Below are 15,925 nucleotides of genomic sequence, written 5' to 3'. Positions count from 1 at the left end.
GAAATAACATGCAGCCAGAGGACTGCTTACAACTCCGACTCCTGTGACCGTCATTTCACGAGGAATAAGAGTAGGTCTACACTGTACAGCTATTTTGGGACACTGGAGGTATCCTGAAATAGCTACCACACATCATAACAAGCTGCCCATTATTTCAAAATATTTTTCAGACAACAGGCGTGCAATTTCGGCATCCCAGTCACACTCATTCCATGAGGGTTAAGAGATGTCTCAAAATAGCGTGTTATTTTGAAATCTGGTGCTGTGTCGATGCACCAAATTTCGAAAGAGCCTATTTTGAAATTCAATCAAAATCAGATATGGAATTTGCATAGTGCAGTCTAGATAGGTATCTTTCGGAAAATAAATCCTTTTCCGGAAGATCCCTTATTCCTGATTTTAAGTAGGAATAAGGGATCTTCCGGAAAAGGGTTTATTTTCCGAAAATACCTGTCTAGATGGCGCTTTTCTCCGGCAAAGCCCCGAGCTGGAAAAAAGCGGCAGCCATGTTCATGCAAATGCCGGGGGGGAAATTTAAATCCCCGGGGCATTTGCAATTCCGACTGGTCTCATTAGCATCCCTTTTCTGGAAAAGGGTGCCAATGTAGACACAGCCATAGAGAGACAAGCCCTGCCCCAAAAAAGTTACAAACAGTACAGAGAAAGGAGGCATGAACTCCATTTTACATTTGGGAAACTAAGGCTCAGTGTAATTCTGTGACTTGCTCCCAGGTACAGAGGGTATGTCTACACTACCACCCTAGTTCGAACTAGGGTGGTTAATGTAGGCAACCGAAGTTGCAAATGAAGCCCGGGATTTGAATTTCCCGGGCTTCATTTGCATCTTGCCAGGCGCCGCTATTTTTAAATGCCGGCTAGTTCGGACTCCGTGCCCGCGGCTACATGCGGCACGGACTAGGTAGTTCGGATTAGGCTTCCTATATAGCATCTACATAGCAATTCCGTTATCAAAATACATTTGACATAACAGACAGCTTATTCTGATGTCTGTAAACTTCATTCCATAAAGAATAACGTTGATTCCAAAATAGCTATTTCGGAATAGCGGTAGTGTGGATGCTCCACTGCTGCTAATTCAAAATAACTCCTCCCCAGGGCCATTCAAAGTAATTATTCCCCAGTGCCTCCTGGGGGGGTCTAAATCGAGACAGTGCATCCACATTAGAGAAGCCTGCCTTGGACTAATTGTGAGGCTTCCCTGTAGTGTAGACACGCTATTTTGAAATAAGATATTTTGGAATATCTCCTCCGGAATAGCTTATTCCAAAATAAGAATGCAGTGAAGATGTAGCCTCAAGGACAAAACTCTCTTTCACAGAGTCTCTCACTAGGTCTCCCTTGGTGCACCTCCCTCTCTCTCTCACTGCTGTGTGTCTTTGATAAAAAACAAATCAACTGGTAATTCCAATATTTCAACATTTGGTTTTGCCCCAAATTGGGCAAACATTGAAATGTTCGTTACTCTGATCAAAACTTTGTCAGTGCCCTGAACCCCTGCCCTGAATCCCCTCTCTGAATCAGCAGTTTGCCCTCCTGTATCCTGAACCCCCTCCTGTACCCCAAGCACCTGTCCTAGCCCTGAACTGCCTCCAGGAGCCAGCACCCTGCATCCCCTCCTGCATCCCATCCCCCCCGTCCCAGCCAAGTGAAAGGGAGGAAGGGAGGTTGGAATCCCACTTCCTTTTAGCCAGCTCCAGTGTGTGACAGGATCTAATTATCCCTCCATCCCCATGTGCACCCACCTACCTGGGTATCTGATTGTCTCTGTGCGACAGCCAAGTGCTTTGCAGTATGAGGGCAGATGCTTCCGCTGTACCAGGATCACCGCCCTGTCCCACCCCCTCTGTCCTAGACAGCTCGACTGTCGCTCTGCTTGGGGACGATGCAGCACAAGGACAGGGGCATGGGGTTGGACCCCTGCCCCCAGCGGGGTAGCTCGTCTGCAGCTGAGAACCAAGGTACTGGCTGCAAGGCCCTCCCCTGCCAACCTTGGGCTCTGTGTCCCAGCTGGGGCAGGGACTGTCTCTCGCTGCGTCTGTGCAGCGCCCAGCACCACAGGGTCCTGATCCCAGCTGGTGTGTGCGGCCACCACTGTTATGAGAACGGACTTTGCTCGTGCCCTGCACTCTGACAGGGATGGATTTCCAAGGGTGTGAATCAGGATAAATTCTCTCACATCAGTGCAGCACTTCAGGTAACTCCCAGCAGCTGGATCTGGTCCCAGGGTTGGCAGTCGGGCTGCAGCTGACTGACACGGCCTGCGATTGGGCGAGGAGCCTTTAAGTGCAGAAAACCAGTCTCTGTGCCACTGACCTGCTGCTTGTGAGCTCTGTGGGCTGGGTTGGCACCAGCTGTGGATCTGCCTCCAGTACTAGTGGTGACATAGCTCTGATCCCGCTGCGGCAGCTGCTGACCCTGTGCTCTGAACCCCTCTGTTCCAGCTCCCCCGCCTGCTCCCCTCAGGTACCGACACTGCCTAGTGGCGCTGGGCACCGGGTGCGTCTCTCTGGCCTTGGCTGTGATCGTGCTGAGCCGTGTGGGTAAGTGCCTGGGAACAGACCCATGCCCCGGTCTCTGGGCCTAGAGATGCTCTGTCCCACGCCTGCTGCCTTGAGTGCTGCCTCGGAGACACAGCATCTGGCTTGTTTTCTTTTAAATCACAATTTCTCCCCCTGTTCTCCTTGCAAATTCTTTTCTTTTTGAAACTGATTGGCCAGGAAGCAGAAATGGGGAAAAAAAGAAGTGGGATGGGAAGGGAAGAAAAAAACAAACCCACGAGGGAAATCGTACTCCGGGAAACTGGAAAGTCTCCCCCAAAGTAAAACAAAGAGGGATCCTGCCCCGCCCCAAAAGGCATTTAAAACCAGGAAGAAAAAGTGAAAATGAAAAGCACAAAGAACCCCCCACATCCCCCGGGATGGACGTCAGAGCCAGGCTGGACAAGGGCTGTCCAGGACCATCCACCTGCTCTGGGCAGAGGCTGGAGCACCCAAGAGCAGTCCCTAGCCTGTGTCCCCAGCCCAGGGCAGGCCAGTCAGGGCAGTTGGAGGGACTGGGCCCCAGGGAGGATGAGAAGGAGCAGGGGGCGTGGCCTCATGGTGAAGGGGCGGGGCTAAGGCCCAGCTAACAAACACCCGTGGGTGCCACAGGGAGACGAGGACACAAACTCTGCATTTCAGGACTGTGCACCCTGGGCTCCTCCCCTGCCTCATGGGGATTGTGGGCGAGGGACCCACACCACAAGTGACAGGGCCCGACACTTCCCTTTCAGACAGGCTGTGCCCCTCACCCTGGCATCAGGGCAGTGGAAGGGGAGTTGCCTGTGGCTGGCTGGGAGCCCTGTCCTGGCTGAGCAGAGCCCTTTAGCAGGAGAGAGCCCCTGATGCTGGATGCTCTGACACCCCAACCCCAACCTGAACACCCACAGGGCTGCAGCCTCCAGCTTCCTGTGCAAACTCCCAGCCCAGCCTGACCCCCAGTCGCTATGGCGATGGTCACCAACCCGTCAATCGTGACCAACTGGTCAAATTGCGAGGGTGCGAACAGTCGTTCATGAGCTGTTTGGGAGGCCCCCCTCTGATTTCCCCCACCCCAAGGAGTCCCACTGCCCACCTCCAGTGACAATGGAGATAGTGGCGGCTTCCCGTGAGGTGGATGGGAGTCCAGCCACGCGCCACTTCTGGGGGTTCTGGAAGTGCAGTGGCTGCTCCTCTCCCCCAGGTCTGTGGTGTGCTGAGAACTGGAGTGGCATGGTGTGGTGGGGGGGGGGTCTCCAGAGGAGGCGTGTACCAGGGCTTTCCCTCCTCTGGGGAGAGGGGGGAGTCATGCACAGAGGAGGCACACGCTGGGGCTTTCCCTTGGCTCCCAGGAATTGCATCCCCAGGCTGGGCAGGGGCAGCCCCAGGGACTCGCATGCACCTTTCCCACCCCTTCCCCTTCCCAGCCGGAAGCTGCAGCACAAGCTCCCTGCTCTGCGGTGGGAAGGGGCCACTGAAAATTGGCTCGTGTGCTGCTGGTGTCCCGCAAGCTGCAGGTTTCCAACCCCCAAAACCCTGCTGAGTGCTGGCCGCTCCGGGGGAATACGGGACAAAGTCAGAACACTGGGAACAGCTTTTAAATATGGGACTGTCCCCTTCCAGGAACATGGCGCTGCCTCCCCCCCCCCCCCACACACACATGAACACCTTGCTTAGGGGGTTGTCAAGGGTGTCAGCTCCCCTGACTGGGGTTCAAAACCTTGAATCCTTCACAGCCGGATACTTGACTGTATGTTTTCATCACAAGGGGGGGACTTTTTTACACTTTGCTCCCAATATCCCATAAGGGCCTGTGTCCTAGTCTCCTGGGAAACAACCCTTGTGTTTTGGGAGAAGTTGTTTATGAACGTCACAGTGAATAGAAATTCATTCATTCATTCATTCAAATGCAGCTTCCATTTTTTCAAGGGAGAGAATATTTGCAGCACGCACACACTATCCCGTGAGAACGGAGAAACTCACATAAACCCACCTTCACCAAGGCCACAGAGAAATCTAACAATAAACAATCCTAAGTCTCAACTACGTCTCCCAGCCAGGGAAAAACAACAGACACCTACCAGGTACTGCTGGCTTCTCTGCTCACTGGTCTCCTTTAACCCCAGCAGCTTCGCTCTCCTTTCCCTCAGAGTCGCCACATGGGCCTGGAGTTTTTTCCTGTACAACAGAAATGAGTTAGTGGGTTTATTTTGGAGCGGTGACTATGTTTGTAGGGGGCGTTTTCCCACCCAAGCTGCAAGACAATTCTCGGTCTCCCTAGACAGACTCGGTGGGGGAGGTGATATCTTCCACCTGTTGGTGAGAGAGCCGAGCTTTGGGGCTTTCACAGGGCTCAGCTCTGGGGAACAGACTCTTTCCTGCGCCTGAACATGTGGTGGCCACGAGACTCCCTCCCTGTCTCCATGCCACTCTGGGCCCCTTTGCACACATAGGCCCTTGCCTAGCTATGGGAGCTTCAACCACCGTGTTTTCAAAGCAGAGTTAGTAGAGCGAGCCCCAAACTGTTCCCTACCATGCCTACCACCAAATCAAGTCCAGCAGCTCCCTTAAGACCTCTGTGCTGTATCTGCTGCATGGAGCCTGCTTAAAGGACGCCTTTTGCCTTGTAACTAACACACGCCTGTTGTGTCGGACAAATGTTCTTTTATGCTCAGAGATTAGTTTCTGCATTCTGCAATGTGTCTTCTCTAGCGTCTGCCCTTCCCTTGTTTTCTTGGAGAGGATGCAACAGTGAGCTTGAGGCCCACTCCCCTGGCTCATCCAACTGTTCAGCTAGAACAGATCTGAAGGCGAAAACATAACGGAATGACATTCCATGAGCAAATGCAACCCACCCGTATGGGCAGGGTGCGGTTAAATGGGCAGAGGAGAACGATGCTGCAGAAGATGCGCGGAGCATGAGGAGAGGATAACGTGCATGGAACGTCAAACCAAGACCCAGGAGCAGATCTTGAGGCAGCAAACAGAGCGGCTGACATGCCTGCACAGGCATGGGAGGGGCCGGATTTCTCAGCAACAGTATGGTTATTGCTTGTGGTGCATGGCAGATCGGGGACAGGGCTGTGTAAAATATACAGGTCAGCACATTTAATATGCTCCTACCCTGACATAAAATTTTAGGGAGCTCACGGGAGGCTGCTACAACAATGGGAATGCTGCTTATACTGAGGTCTAACCCAGTCAATAGACGGCAAAACCTTCCCTTTAAACGTCCAAAAGCTCTTTCTACCACCATTCTGCATTTGCTCGGCCTATAGCTGAGCTGCTTCCTACTGATGTCCAGGCTGCCTGCGTACTGCTTCAGGGGCCACAGCAAGAAGGGGAGGCTGGGCTTCTAAGAATCACAATTGGCATTTCAATGCCTCCGATGCAAGATTTCCAGGTGGGAAGAAAATTCCACCTTGTACCTTTCTGACTAAACCAAAGTTCCTATAGATGCGCATGTCATGCTCCTTTCCTGACCATCCCATATTGATGCCAGTGAAACGGCCTTTGTGATCCACCAAAGCCCATGGCACCAGCAAGAACTACCACTTCCCAGTTATGAGCTCTTTGGGATAGTGGCCAGGTATCAAGATAGGAATGTATGTTTCATCTGCCACCCCACCACCATTAGGGAACTGCATTGCAGCAAAGCCATCCACTATGGCCTGCATGTTTCCCAGAGTTACTGTCCTTCGTTGCTACTTGGATCACTGGCTGCTTGGATCACAGCAGCCTCCCATCGTCTTATTCCCCCGCTCTGAATTAATTTCCAGCTGACCGGTAGCTGCCTGGCCTTGCTAACTTCCACATGGCTATTACCACTCGCTTCTCAACTATCAAAGCCAGTCTCATTCTGGCACTGCTGCACCTCAGGGAAGGAAACCTCCATGAAAGTCGCCTTATGCATGCACAAGTTTTGCAGCCACTGGTCGTTGTCCCATAGCTGCAGTCCTGCCAGTCTCTGCTTGTCGCCTGGGTCCAGAACTGGCATTTCTCTCTGTCAGAAGAATCGATTGCTGCTAGCATCTCCACTCAGGTGTTTCACTCACCTCTGTGTTCATGGCCTCCACACGTTCTTCTTGCTCTAGCGGCTCCTGGCTAGGCCCTGGACATAAGTTGTGAATTGTTTGCAGTGTTGACCATCGCTCTTTACTGCTGAACGGGATCCATGTTTGCCTTGTGATGGTGTCTACCCAGATAACCTGGGGGAAAGAGTGTGAAAAGGTTGTTTGCCGTAAGAACATAAGAATGGCTGTACTAGGTCAGACCAAAGGTCCATCTAGCCCAGTGGCCTGTCTGCCGATAGTGACCAGCACCAGGTGCCCCAAAGAGGCTGGACCGAAGGCAATGATCAAGCAATTTGTCTCTTGCCATCCCTCTCTAGGGATGGCCGTCGACGGAGGCATGTAGATTAGACAGATCGGCATAGGGAAATGAAGCCGCGATTAAAATAATCGCGGCTTCATTTAAATTTAAATGGCTGCCCCGCTCTGCTGATCAGCGGTTTGTCGGCAGATCGGGGCAGTCTGGATGTGCCGCGGTCGACAAGGAAGCCTTTGTCGATCGGCGCAGGTATGCCTCGTGAAACCAGGTTTACCTGCGCTGATCGACAAAGGCTTCCTTGTCGACTGCGGCGCGTCCAGACTGCCCCGATCTGCCGACAAGCTGCTGATAAGCTGTTTGTCGGCTCAGCGCGGCAGCCATTTAAATTTAAATGAAGCCGCGATTATTTTAATCGAGGCTTCATTTCCCTTTTTCGAATAAACTAATCTACATGCCTCCGTCGATCTACCCTAATAGATTAGTAATACATGATTTCCCTTTACAGAACCCATGTTGACTTTTGTCCAACAAATTATGTTCTTCTACATGCCTCACAAATTTATTCTTTACTATTGTTTCGACTAATTTGCCCGGTACTGAAGTTAGACTTACCGGTCTCTTGCTATGTTTTTTAATTTGGGGTATACATTTAAGTTGGGCCTCTATTATAGTGTCTTTAAAAAGTTTCCATGCAGCTTGCAGGGATTTGGCTCGAGTCATTGTGCCTTTTAATTTCTGTTTAACTAACCTCCTCATTTTTGTGTAATTCCCCTTTTTGAAATTAAGTGCCAGGGTGTTGGACTGCTGGGGTGTTCTTCCCACCACAGGCATGTTAAATGTTATTAAATTATGGTCATTATTCCCAGTCGGTCCTGTAACAGTTATCTCCTGGACCTGATCCAGCACTCTAATCAGATCTAAATCGAGTATTGCCTCTCCCCTGGTGGGTTCCTGCACCAGCTGCTCCAAGAAGCAGTCATTTAAGCCATTGAGAAATTTTCTCTCTGCTTCTCTTCCTAAGGTAACATGTATCCAGTCAACATGGGGATAATTAAAATCCCCCATTATTATAGAGTTCTCTATTTTGGTAGCCTCGCTAATCTCCCTCAGCATTTCAATGTCAATATCGCTGTCCTGGTCAGGTGGTCGGTAATATATCCCAACTGCTAATTTCTTATTATTGGAGCATGGAATTACTATCCAGAGCGATTCTATGGAACATGTTGATTCATTTAATATTTTTATTTCATTTGATTCTACATTATCTTTCACATACAGTGCCACTCCACCACCCACCCGGCCTGCTCTATCATTTCGATATATTTTATATCTCGGTATGATTGTGTCCCACAGATTTTCCTCATTCCACCAGGTTTCAGTGATGCCTATTATGTCAATCTCCTCCTTTAATACGAGGTACTCTAGTTCACCCATCTTATTAGTCAGACTCCTAGCATTTGTGTAGAAGCACTTTAAAAATTTGCCACTGCTTATTTGTCTGCCCTTCCCTGATGCATTGGATTCCTTTGTATGCGGTTGTTTGTCTGCTCTGGCCTATGGTTTGTCGTCTCCCCTCCTCTCTTTCTGACTATAGCTTAAAGAATCTCTATCGATGGATTCTCCTCTAAGAGAAGTCTCCATCCGATTTACGTGCATCTCCGCACCAATCGGCTTTCCCCCATTTCTTAGTTTAAAAAGTGCTCTACGGCCTTTTTAAGGTTTAGTGCCAGCAGTCTGGTTCCACCCTGGTTTAGGTGGAGCCCATCCTTCCTGTATAGGCTCCCCCTCTCCCAAAAGTGTCCCCAGTTCCTAATAAATCCAAACCCCTCTTCCCTACACCATCGTCTCATCCACGCATTGAGACTCTGAAGCTCTGCCTGCCTACCTGGCCCTGCATGTGGAACTGGAAGCATTTCCGAGAATCCCACCATAGAGGTCCTGGATTTCAGTCTCTTTCCTAGCAGCCTAAATTTGGCATCCAGGACATCTCTCCTACACTTTCCTATGTCATTGGTACCTACATGTACCACAACCACCGGCTCCTCCCCAGCACTACACATAAGTCTATGTAGATGCCTCGAGAGATCTGCAACCTTCGCACCAGGCAGGCAAGTGACCATACGGGTCTCCCGGTCATCACAAACTAACGGAGCGCTAGTGTAGCGCCTGGCCACTCAGGAGCAGGTGTGCATGAAAATCAAGGTGGTCCACTGAGACCCCCGACCCTGAGCCCTGAGCTTACAATGGCCGTCCTGGGTCAGACCAAAGGTCCATCTAGCCCAGTAGCCTGTCTGCCGACAGTGGCCAACACTAGGTACCCCGGAGGGGATGGACCGAAGACAATGACCAAGCCATTTGTCTCGTGCCATCCCTCTCCAGCCTTCCAAAAACTTTGGGCAGGGACACCACTCCTACCCCCTGGCTAATACCACCACTCCATGGACCCAACCTCCATCACTATATCTCACTTCTCTTTAAACTCTGTTCTAGTTCTAGCCTTCACAGCCTCCTGCAGCAGGGAGTTCCACAGGTTGACTCTTTGCTTTGTGAAGAACAGCTTTCTGTTACTAGTTTGAAGCCTGCTACCCATTCCTTTCCTTTGGTGTCCTCTAGTCCTTCTATTATGGGAACTAATGCAGAACTTTTCTTTATGCACCCTCTCTACACCACTCATGCTTTTATAGACCTCTATCATATCCCCCCTCAGTCTCCTCTTTTCTAAGCTGAGAAGTCCCAGTCTCTTTAGCCTCTCTTCATATGGGACCTGTTCCAAACCCCTCATCATTTTAGTTGCCCTCCCCTCTCCCACCCTCTCTCTTTCCCTCTCCCACCTCCTTTTCCCAGTCTCCCCCAGTTTTGTTCAATAAAGAGAGATTCTATTTTTGACCACATGTTTTCTTTACTTTGTACATCAGGAAGGGGGGCTAGGGAAGGGTAAGTGGAAGGAGGTGAGGGAGGAATGGGGTACGAGCCCCCGATGGGGAGGACTGGGCTGGCTCTGCGGGCTTCTGGGGGTGGAAGCTCTCCTGCAGCCCCCCAATTGCCCCCCTCCCCAGATGGCAGCCTGCGGCAAGTGCAGCCGGTCTGATGGCCGAGTGCTGTGATGTGCCCAGTGTGGGCACTCAGGGCACTCCAAGCCAGGACTGCTTCGCAAGCGGGGCACCCCTGAGAACTGTCTGTCTGGGGTGGGGGTCGGGTCGCTTTAAGCACAGCCCTTGGCTAGCCTGTGACAGCAGCTCCATGCTCTAAGTCCTCATCTGATGCCCTGCCGGCAGTGCTTCCAGCCAGCCTTAACCGCGGTTCAGGGTCCACTTAATGTGGACATGCTAGTTCGAATTAGCAAAACGCAAATTCGAACTAGTTTTTTAGTCTGGATGCGTTAGTTCGAATTAGCGCTGTAGTGTAGACGTACCCCCATTGGCTGCCCAGGGCCCTGGCTTTGCGAGAGTCTCGGAACGTCTTCCCAGGTGTCTCTGGGCTGGACTCTGCTACGGAAGCTGATGTCCCTTGTGAATACCCACCCCACGGCCCAGCCCCGGCTCCAAAGAGCTGCTCCCGTGTGTTGTACGTACCGTGGCAGGATGAAGAGTCCTTCTGTGTCGGTGCCGCTCCCTAATCAAAACGCACCCCACACGAGGTTCGCAAGCTTCTGCAGCCATTTAAAATGTTCATTCAGGACGATCGCTGTGGTCCTGTCTGATCTTAACGGCACTTCCTGGAAAGCTGAAAGAAAGAGGAAATGGCTTGGAAAACTCACAGAGCTGCTGTCACAGGTGGCTGGGAAATCTTTGCTTCCGAATGGCCTTTGCCACGGGAACACGACAGCAACCGTAACTCTGGCATTTAGGTGCAGAGCCGCAAAGGGGCGTTGGCTCCTAACTTCTACCGAATCCTTTGTGCAATTGTGCCACCTTCAGTGCTCCAGAGGTGGCAGGGAAAGGTGTTTCCTGGGGGCCCGCACGGGATGGCCTAGGAGCCAAGAACCCAACTCTGGGTGAAGGTCCCTGGCCTACAACCTCTCTAGTGGAGGGGAGCAGGTGGTGGAACTTTTTGTGACAGAGGGTAAGAATCCTTCTCCTTCTCCTACTGACTAGTCATCTTCAGTTCTGGGCGGCCTCCCTTGAGAGCCTTTGTGTTCTTATCCCCATTTTACAGGTGGGGAAGGTGAGGCACAGAGTTGCTCCTGGTGGCTCAAATCTCCTGACTCCCAGTCTTACATTGACCAGCAAGACCATTCTTCCCCCTTAAGCACTGTCCCCAGACAGAGACAGACACTGGGGCAGCTGTGTTCAGGCCTCATACTGCCCACAGATGCCCGAACGCCCAGAGCTGTTTCCTTACCTTCACACAGGCGGAAGATGCCATCTGCACTCACTGTCTCCGCCAATGGTGGATGGTCTCTCCTAATCAGACAAGGAATACCCCGGAGCTCAGGACTTTTCAACATCATCCCTGAAAATTGCTAAAGATTCAGCCATTCCCACAAGACAGCCCTTGGGAAATTCAATACCCGGCCCTTCGATGTGGCACGAAGCACATGGGAGAAAGCATCCGACCCCAGAAGTCACTGAAAGGCCGATTGCAAAGGAGACTGAAATTACATCTTGCTGGTTTCCTGGAGATGTGGCCAAAAAGTTGTGGGCAGGAGAAGTTGGAAGGGACCAAATGGCAAAGTGGCTCCCTCCAGCTTGCAGTAAATGTGAATTCTGGCACACGCAGATCCCCACTGTCGGATTCTGGTGCTTGTCAGGCAGGGTGCGTTGATTTAAATCAAGTTTCCCACTGGTATTACTTTTCAAATTTCTTCAAACACTAGTGCAAATCTCCTCAGTGACACATCGTAATTTATAGCTGGGAGTAGCATTTTACACCAGCTAAGAGAGCACCCTGTGTGTCATTCTGGTAGATAACCTGACTTCTGTTAATTTAGGAAATAGCACATGATCACCAGTGTTAAGCTGCAGACCTTGAAGCAGCATGTTAGGGATGGGAAGGACTAAATCATACACAAAAACACAATAGGGCTGATATTTTATTCAACTAACTTCCATGTTATATCCATGTTTCACATTTGCAGTTGCAGGAGGCTCCTGAGTTGCTGGCTGATGCTTGTCCTGAAACCCCTTTCGGTTCATGTTCATTTTTTATTAATTCAAACAGACGTGTCCCCAGAATGCTAAATGTGCAGTGTCCTTACGACTTCTGCAGGGAGCTCTCCTCTTCCCCCCTCCCACTGGCATTGTGATGCAGCTCTTAAGCCAAGTGACCCAAAAAGCTAAGTTGTGCTTGGGAGACACTTAATTTGGCTGTAAGCCCACTGAAAGACGTATAGCGGGGGGGACCTTTGGGAAAGCTGAGTTCTGCCTGGCCCAGGCTCACCACCACACAAGCAGAGAACAAAACATATCGGATCCGGGCTATGTCTGTCTGTGCCCATGTGTCTCAGCGGGATGACAGACAATGAAAGCCCAGAACTGACAAGGAGGAAGAGATGCTGGTTAGGCTGGAGAGACTAGAGCCATTAATGCGATTGGATGAGACTGTCGGGATGGGCAGCGCATGTTTGTGATAACATCGTAACCTATTGAACTGATTGTTCAATGAAACTAGTGAAAATTCCCCCTGGTCCCAGAGAACGGAGTGGGAAGTGGAAAAAGAGCTTTGAAGGAAGCCCGGGAAAAGCTCACGTGGGTTTGCTCTGCTTACCGATGAACAGGGCTGCAGAATGTCGGATGGACGGCTGGGAGCTTTCCAGATACTTTAAAGCCTGGAACAGGAGCCTGGGGATGTTCCTCTCGTTATTCTCCATCTAGGAACAGAGCAGGGAGAAATGCTCAGTGCAGACAACGTGATCTGCCCACAGCGGGCAGGCCAGGGCTGCTGAAGCTCAGAGGGAGGGCAGGGCAAGAGCCAGTAGGAGCCCAGACGATGGAGCTGCCCCTCTCGGAAGGGCCGGATGCAGAGGGTGCCCAGCAGTCCCAGTGTCCTAACCCCACAGGGCCTGCAGGGCAGCAGGGGAGTGGAGGGCAGGAGCAGGGTGCACAGCCGCTGTGCCCACCCCACAAGCAAAAGGGGCAGGACCCCACGGGAGCCCTTCTAGGAGGGGCTGCCTCTGATGTCCCTGCGTGACGAGCGGGGTGGAGAACCCCCTGGGTGCTCGGGGGGTGGGGCTAGAAAGGTCTCCCTGAGCTCCCCACTCACTGCTCTGCGGGCCCAAAGAACACACCTACCAGGCACTTCCCGACGCACGGCAAGAGCTGCGAGGAGCCGTCCCAGGCCAGGCTGCAGAAGAGACTCTTCCGATTGGCCCAGCCGAGGAACACGGCGCAGCGGAAGAGGGTCACTTTGCAGCTCTGCAGCACAAGGGGAGAGCGAGGGGCCTCGCTGAGAGAGGGAGCGTCTGGGGCACGTCCCCTCCTCCCTGCTCCTTGGGCTCCTGCTCTCGCTGCCAGGGGAGGTTCCTGCCCCTTGTTCCCAAAGGGAGGCTGCTCAGGGGAGGGGCTGAGAACTGGCTGGCGAGAGCCGGACGGGATCTCCACAGCTCAGCCCTTCTGCGCAGAGACGGCAACGGCAGCGCCAGGCCGCTCTGGGACCCCAAGGGGTCTGAGCCCAGGGGCCCTCCCCTGTGGCCCCTGCACGTCCCCAGTGGCCCTGGCTGGGCAGGGGCTCTGGAGACGGGTGGGGCCCAGGGGACTCTGGCGCTTTGCTCTCTGGAAATACCGAGCGCGGCACTTACCAGGATCACGCTCTGCTCCTCGTCTGCCAGGTGGAGCAGCAGCGGGAGCAGGCAGCTGGTGAGTTCCTGCTGCACGGCCGCTTTGTCTGGGTCCTTCACCCCGCTCAGCATGGTGCCCAGCAGGGAAATGGCGGCTGAGCGGACACTGCCCCTCTCCTGGCAAGGACACGCGGGGGCGGGGAAGCCGGTGAGAGCCGGGCCGTGTCCCTGGCCACAGAGGCTGCTCTGGGCTCCCCTCCCGGGGCCCTGGGGCCTGGCGCTCACGCCTGCCCCCTTGGGGAGCAGCAGCAGGCGGGGGAGGATCTGGGGACAGGAGGTTCAGGGGGAGGCTGCAGCAGGGCTGGGAGCTTGGCGCTCAGGTTGGCCCAGAAGGGCTCTACCAGGGAGGGGGCTGCGTCGGAGACGCCCCACCCTTGGCAGGGGCCCCCTTGGGTGCTGCGTGGCCGGCCTGAGGGGGGAAGGGGCTGGGCAGGGACATAGCAGGGTGGCAGGGAGAGGAGGGAGGGGGAATGTGCTTCTCCGGGGTTCCCAGCCTTACGTGGTCAATGAGCGGGCGCAGGCTGGCTGCCATGTCCTGGGAGATGGAGCCAAGCCCCTCCCCGGCGAGCAGGTAGATGGCGTCTGCCGCCTCCGTCATGGCCTCCAGGACGGTCCTTGCGTCCGTGGTGCAGAACATGGCGATGGTCCCAGGCAGCTGGGCCCGTATCAACTGCCCCTGTGGGAATGCAGAAGGCAGCTCCCCACTGTCCTGGGACGCAGCCCGGGGCAGGGGCTGGACCCTCCCTCCCCATCGGCCAGTCCCCAGGGACAGCCCAGCCCCCAGCAGGGGAGAAAGTCCTTCTCCTGCCGCTCCGCCAGGTGCTTTGCACCCCTGGCCCTTGAGCAGAGCCTGCCCTGTCGCCTGCCGAGAGCCGCTCCAGGCCCCGCCCACCGAGCTCTGACCCCGCCCCCCGACTCCTCTGCCGTTGCCAAGTCTGTGCTTTGTTGCCCGACTCCCAACCCCCCACTTCCCTGAGTGACGACCTGAGTCTCCTTCCCCTCCCCACCACCTCCACTGACCATGCTCTGCCTGGGAGCAGGGACACCCCCTCGTGCCTGGTTTGCTCAGTAACGCACCCCAGGATCTTTGGCGCTGGGAGCACCACAGGCTTCCTCGGTCCCCTGGTGTCAGATCGGGGCTCCCCAGGGCACCACTGAGAGCCAAGTCAAAGGCAAACTCCTCAGAGACAGGGCGACTTCCAGCCCACGACTGGGGCCCTCCCTCTGAGGCACCAAACCAGCCACACAGAGCACTGCTGTTCCCCACACTGGCTAGCCAGCAGTCACCCAGCAAGCCCTGAGATGTGCCCTCACCTTCCCCGGCCAGAAGAGAACACTGGCCAGGCCTCGCAGACAGAGCCTCCGTATCGCAGGGTTGTTGTCTCGGCTCCATTCCATCAGGTGTTCCTGGAGGTCTGATTTGGTGACAGTGCTGAGGATGGAAGGACTCTGGAGAAACTGGAAAGAGAAAATCAGCGTCAGGCTAAGGAGCAGAAATCTGCCTTTGCTCTGTGCCTGCTCCATCATCTTTGCCAACTGGCCACTTTCTGCTGCACAAAATCTCTGGAGTGAAGGAGCCAGTGGCTGGTGTTTGAAATGGTCCATTCCTAGAAGGGCAACTAATCCACAAGTGCCTAATGAACTCCAGGGACAGAGGACTCTCTGGGCACCGCTAAGCGTCCTGGGCAGAGCGCTGTGGCAGAGGAAAAAGAAACCCCAGGGGAAGGCGAGGAGAGAGGCCCGGGCTTGGGGTGCTGGAGAAACATCTCCTCTTGTCACATGTCCCAGGGAGGTGCATGCAGCCAGGAGCAATCTCACCCTGCCCCCCTCCACTCTGCCCAGTCCCGCTAGTATCTGCGTGGGCAGAGGAGCTGGCTGGCTGTGAGATTGCTGAACCGCTGGCCATGGGCCCCAGCCCCTATTGGCCCAGGAGGGGTCTGAGCTGCTCTGCACAAGCCCACATGTGCCAGGCCGCTCCGGACTCTCACCTCGGTGCAGAAAGTCAGGGCGATTTCTCTCAGCGCCTCCTCCTCCTCCCGACTCTGCACGATGGCGATGGCCTCTCTGAGAACCACAGGGACCTGTGGGTTCCGGTGCTCGACCATGGTTCTGGAAGAGCAAAGGGAAAGTCCCCGGGATTACCAAAGGGAGAGACAGTCCCTCCCCCATTGCGGGGCTGAGAGGGCCGGCTGGGGCAGAGGAGGATCTCCCGCCCAACTCCCATTGCCCAGACAGGCCGCAGGAAGAGGAAACTTGAGACTCCTACCTTGCGATCAAGCCCACC

The 15,925-nt window shown here is 53.9% G+C and overlaps 1 protein-coding gene across 1 annotated transcript; it reads right to left on the bottom strand.

The window, feature by feature from the left end:
- Positions 1-11,959: 11,959 nt before the first annotated feature.
- LOC142826425 (maestro heat-like repeat family member 5) lies at positions 11,960-14,371 on the bottom strand. The gene is made up of 4 exons (XM_075918677.1): positions 14,141-14,371; positions 13,603-13,758; positions 13,097-13,219; positions 11,960-12,675 (listed from the first exon to the last, which is right to left on the bottom strand). Exons 1-4 carry the CDS (start codon positions 14,276-14,278, stop codon positions 12,550-12,552), a joined length of 543 nt encoding a protein of 180 aa, XP_075774792.1. The 5' UTR covers positions 14,279-14,371; the 3' UTR covers positions 11,960-12,549.
- Positions 14,372-15,925: the final 1,554 nt, after the last annotated feature.

This window comes from Pelodiscus sinensis, unplaced genomic scaffold (assembly GCF_049634645.1).
Source record: "Pelodiscus sinensis isolate JC-2024 unplaced genomic scaffold, ASM4963464v1 ctg39, whole genome shotgun sequence".
Lineage (NCBI taxonomy): Eukaryota > Metazoa > Chordata > Testudines > Trionychidae > Pelodiscus > Pelodiscus sinensis.
Note: the sequence above shows the minus strand (reverse complement) of the source record. Positions and strands in the feature narration are given on the sequence as shown.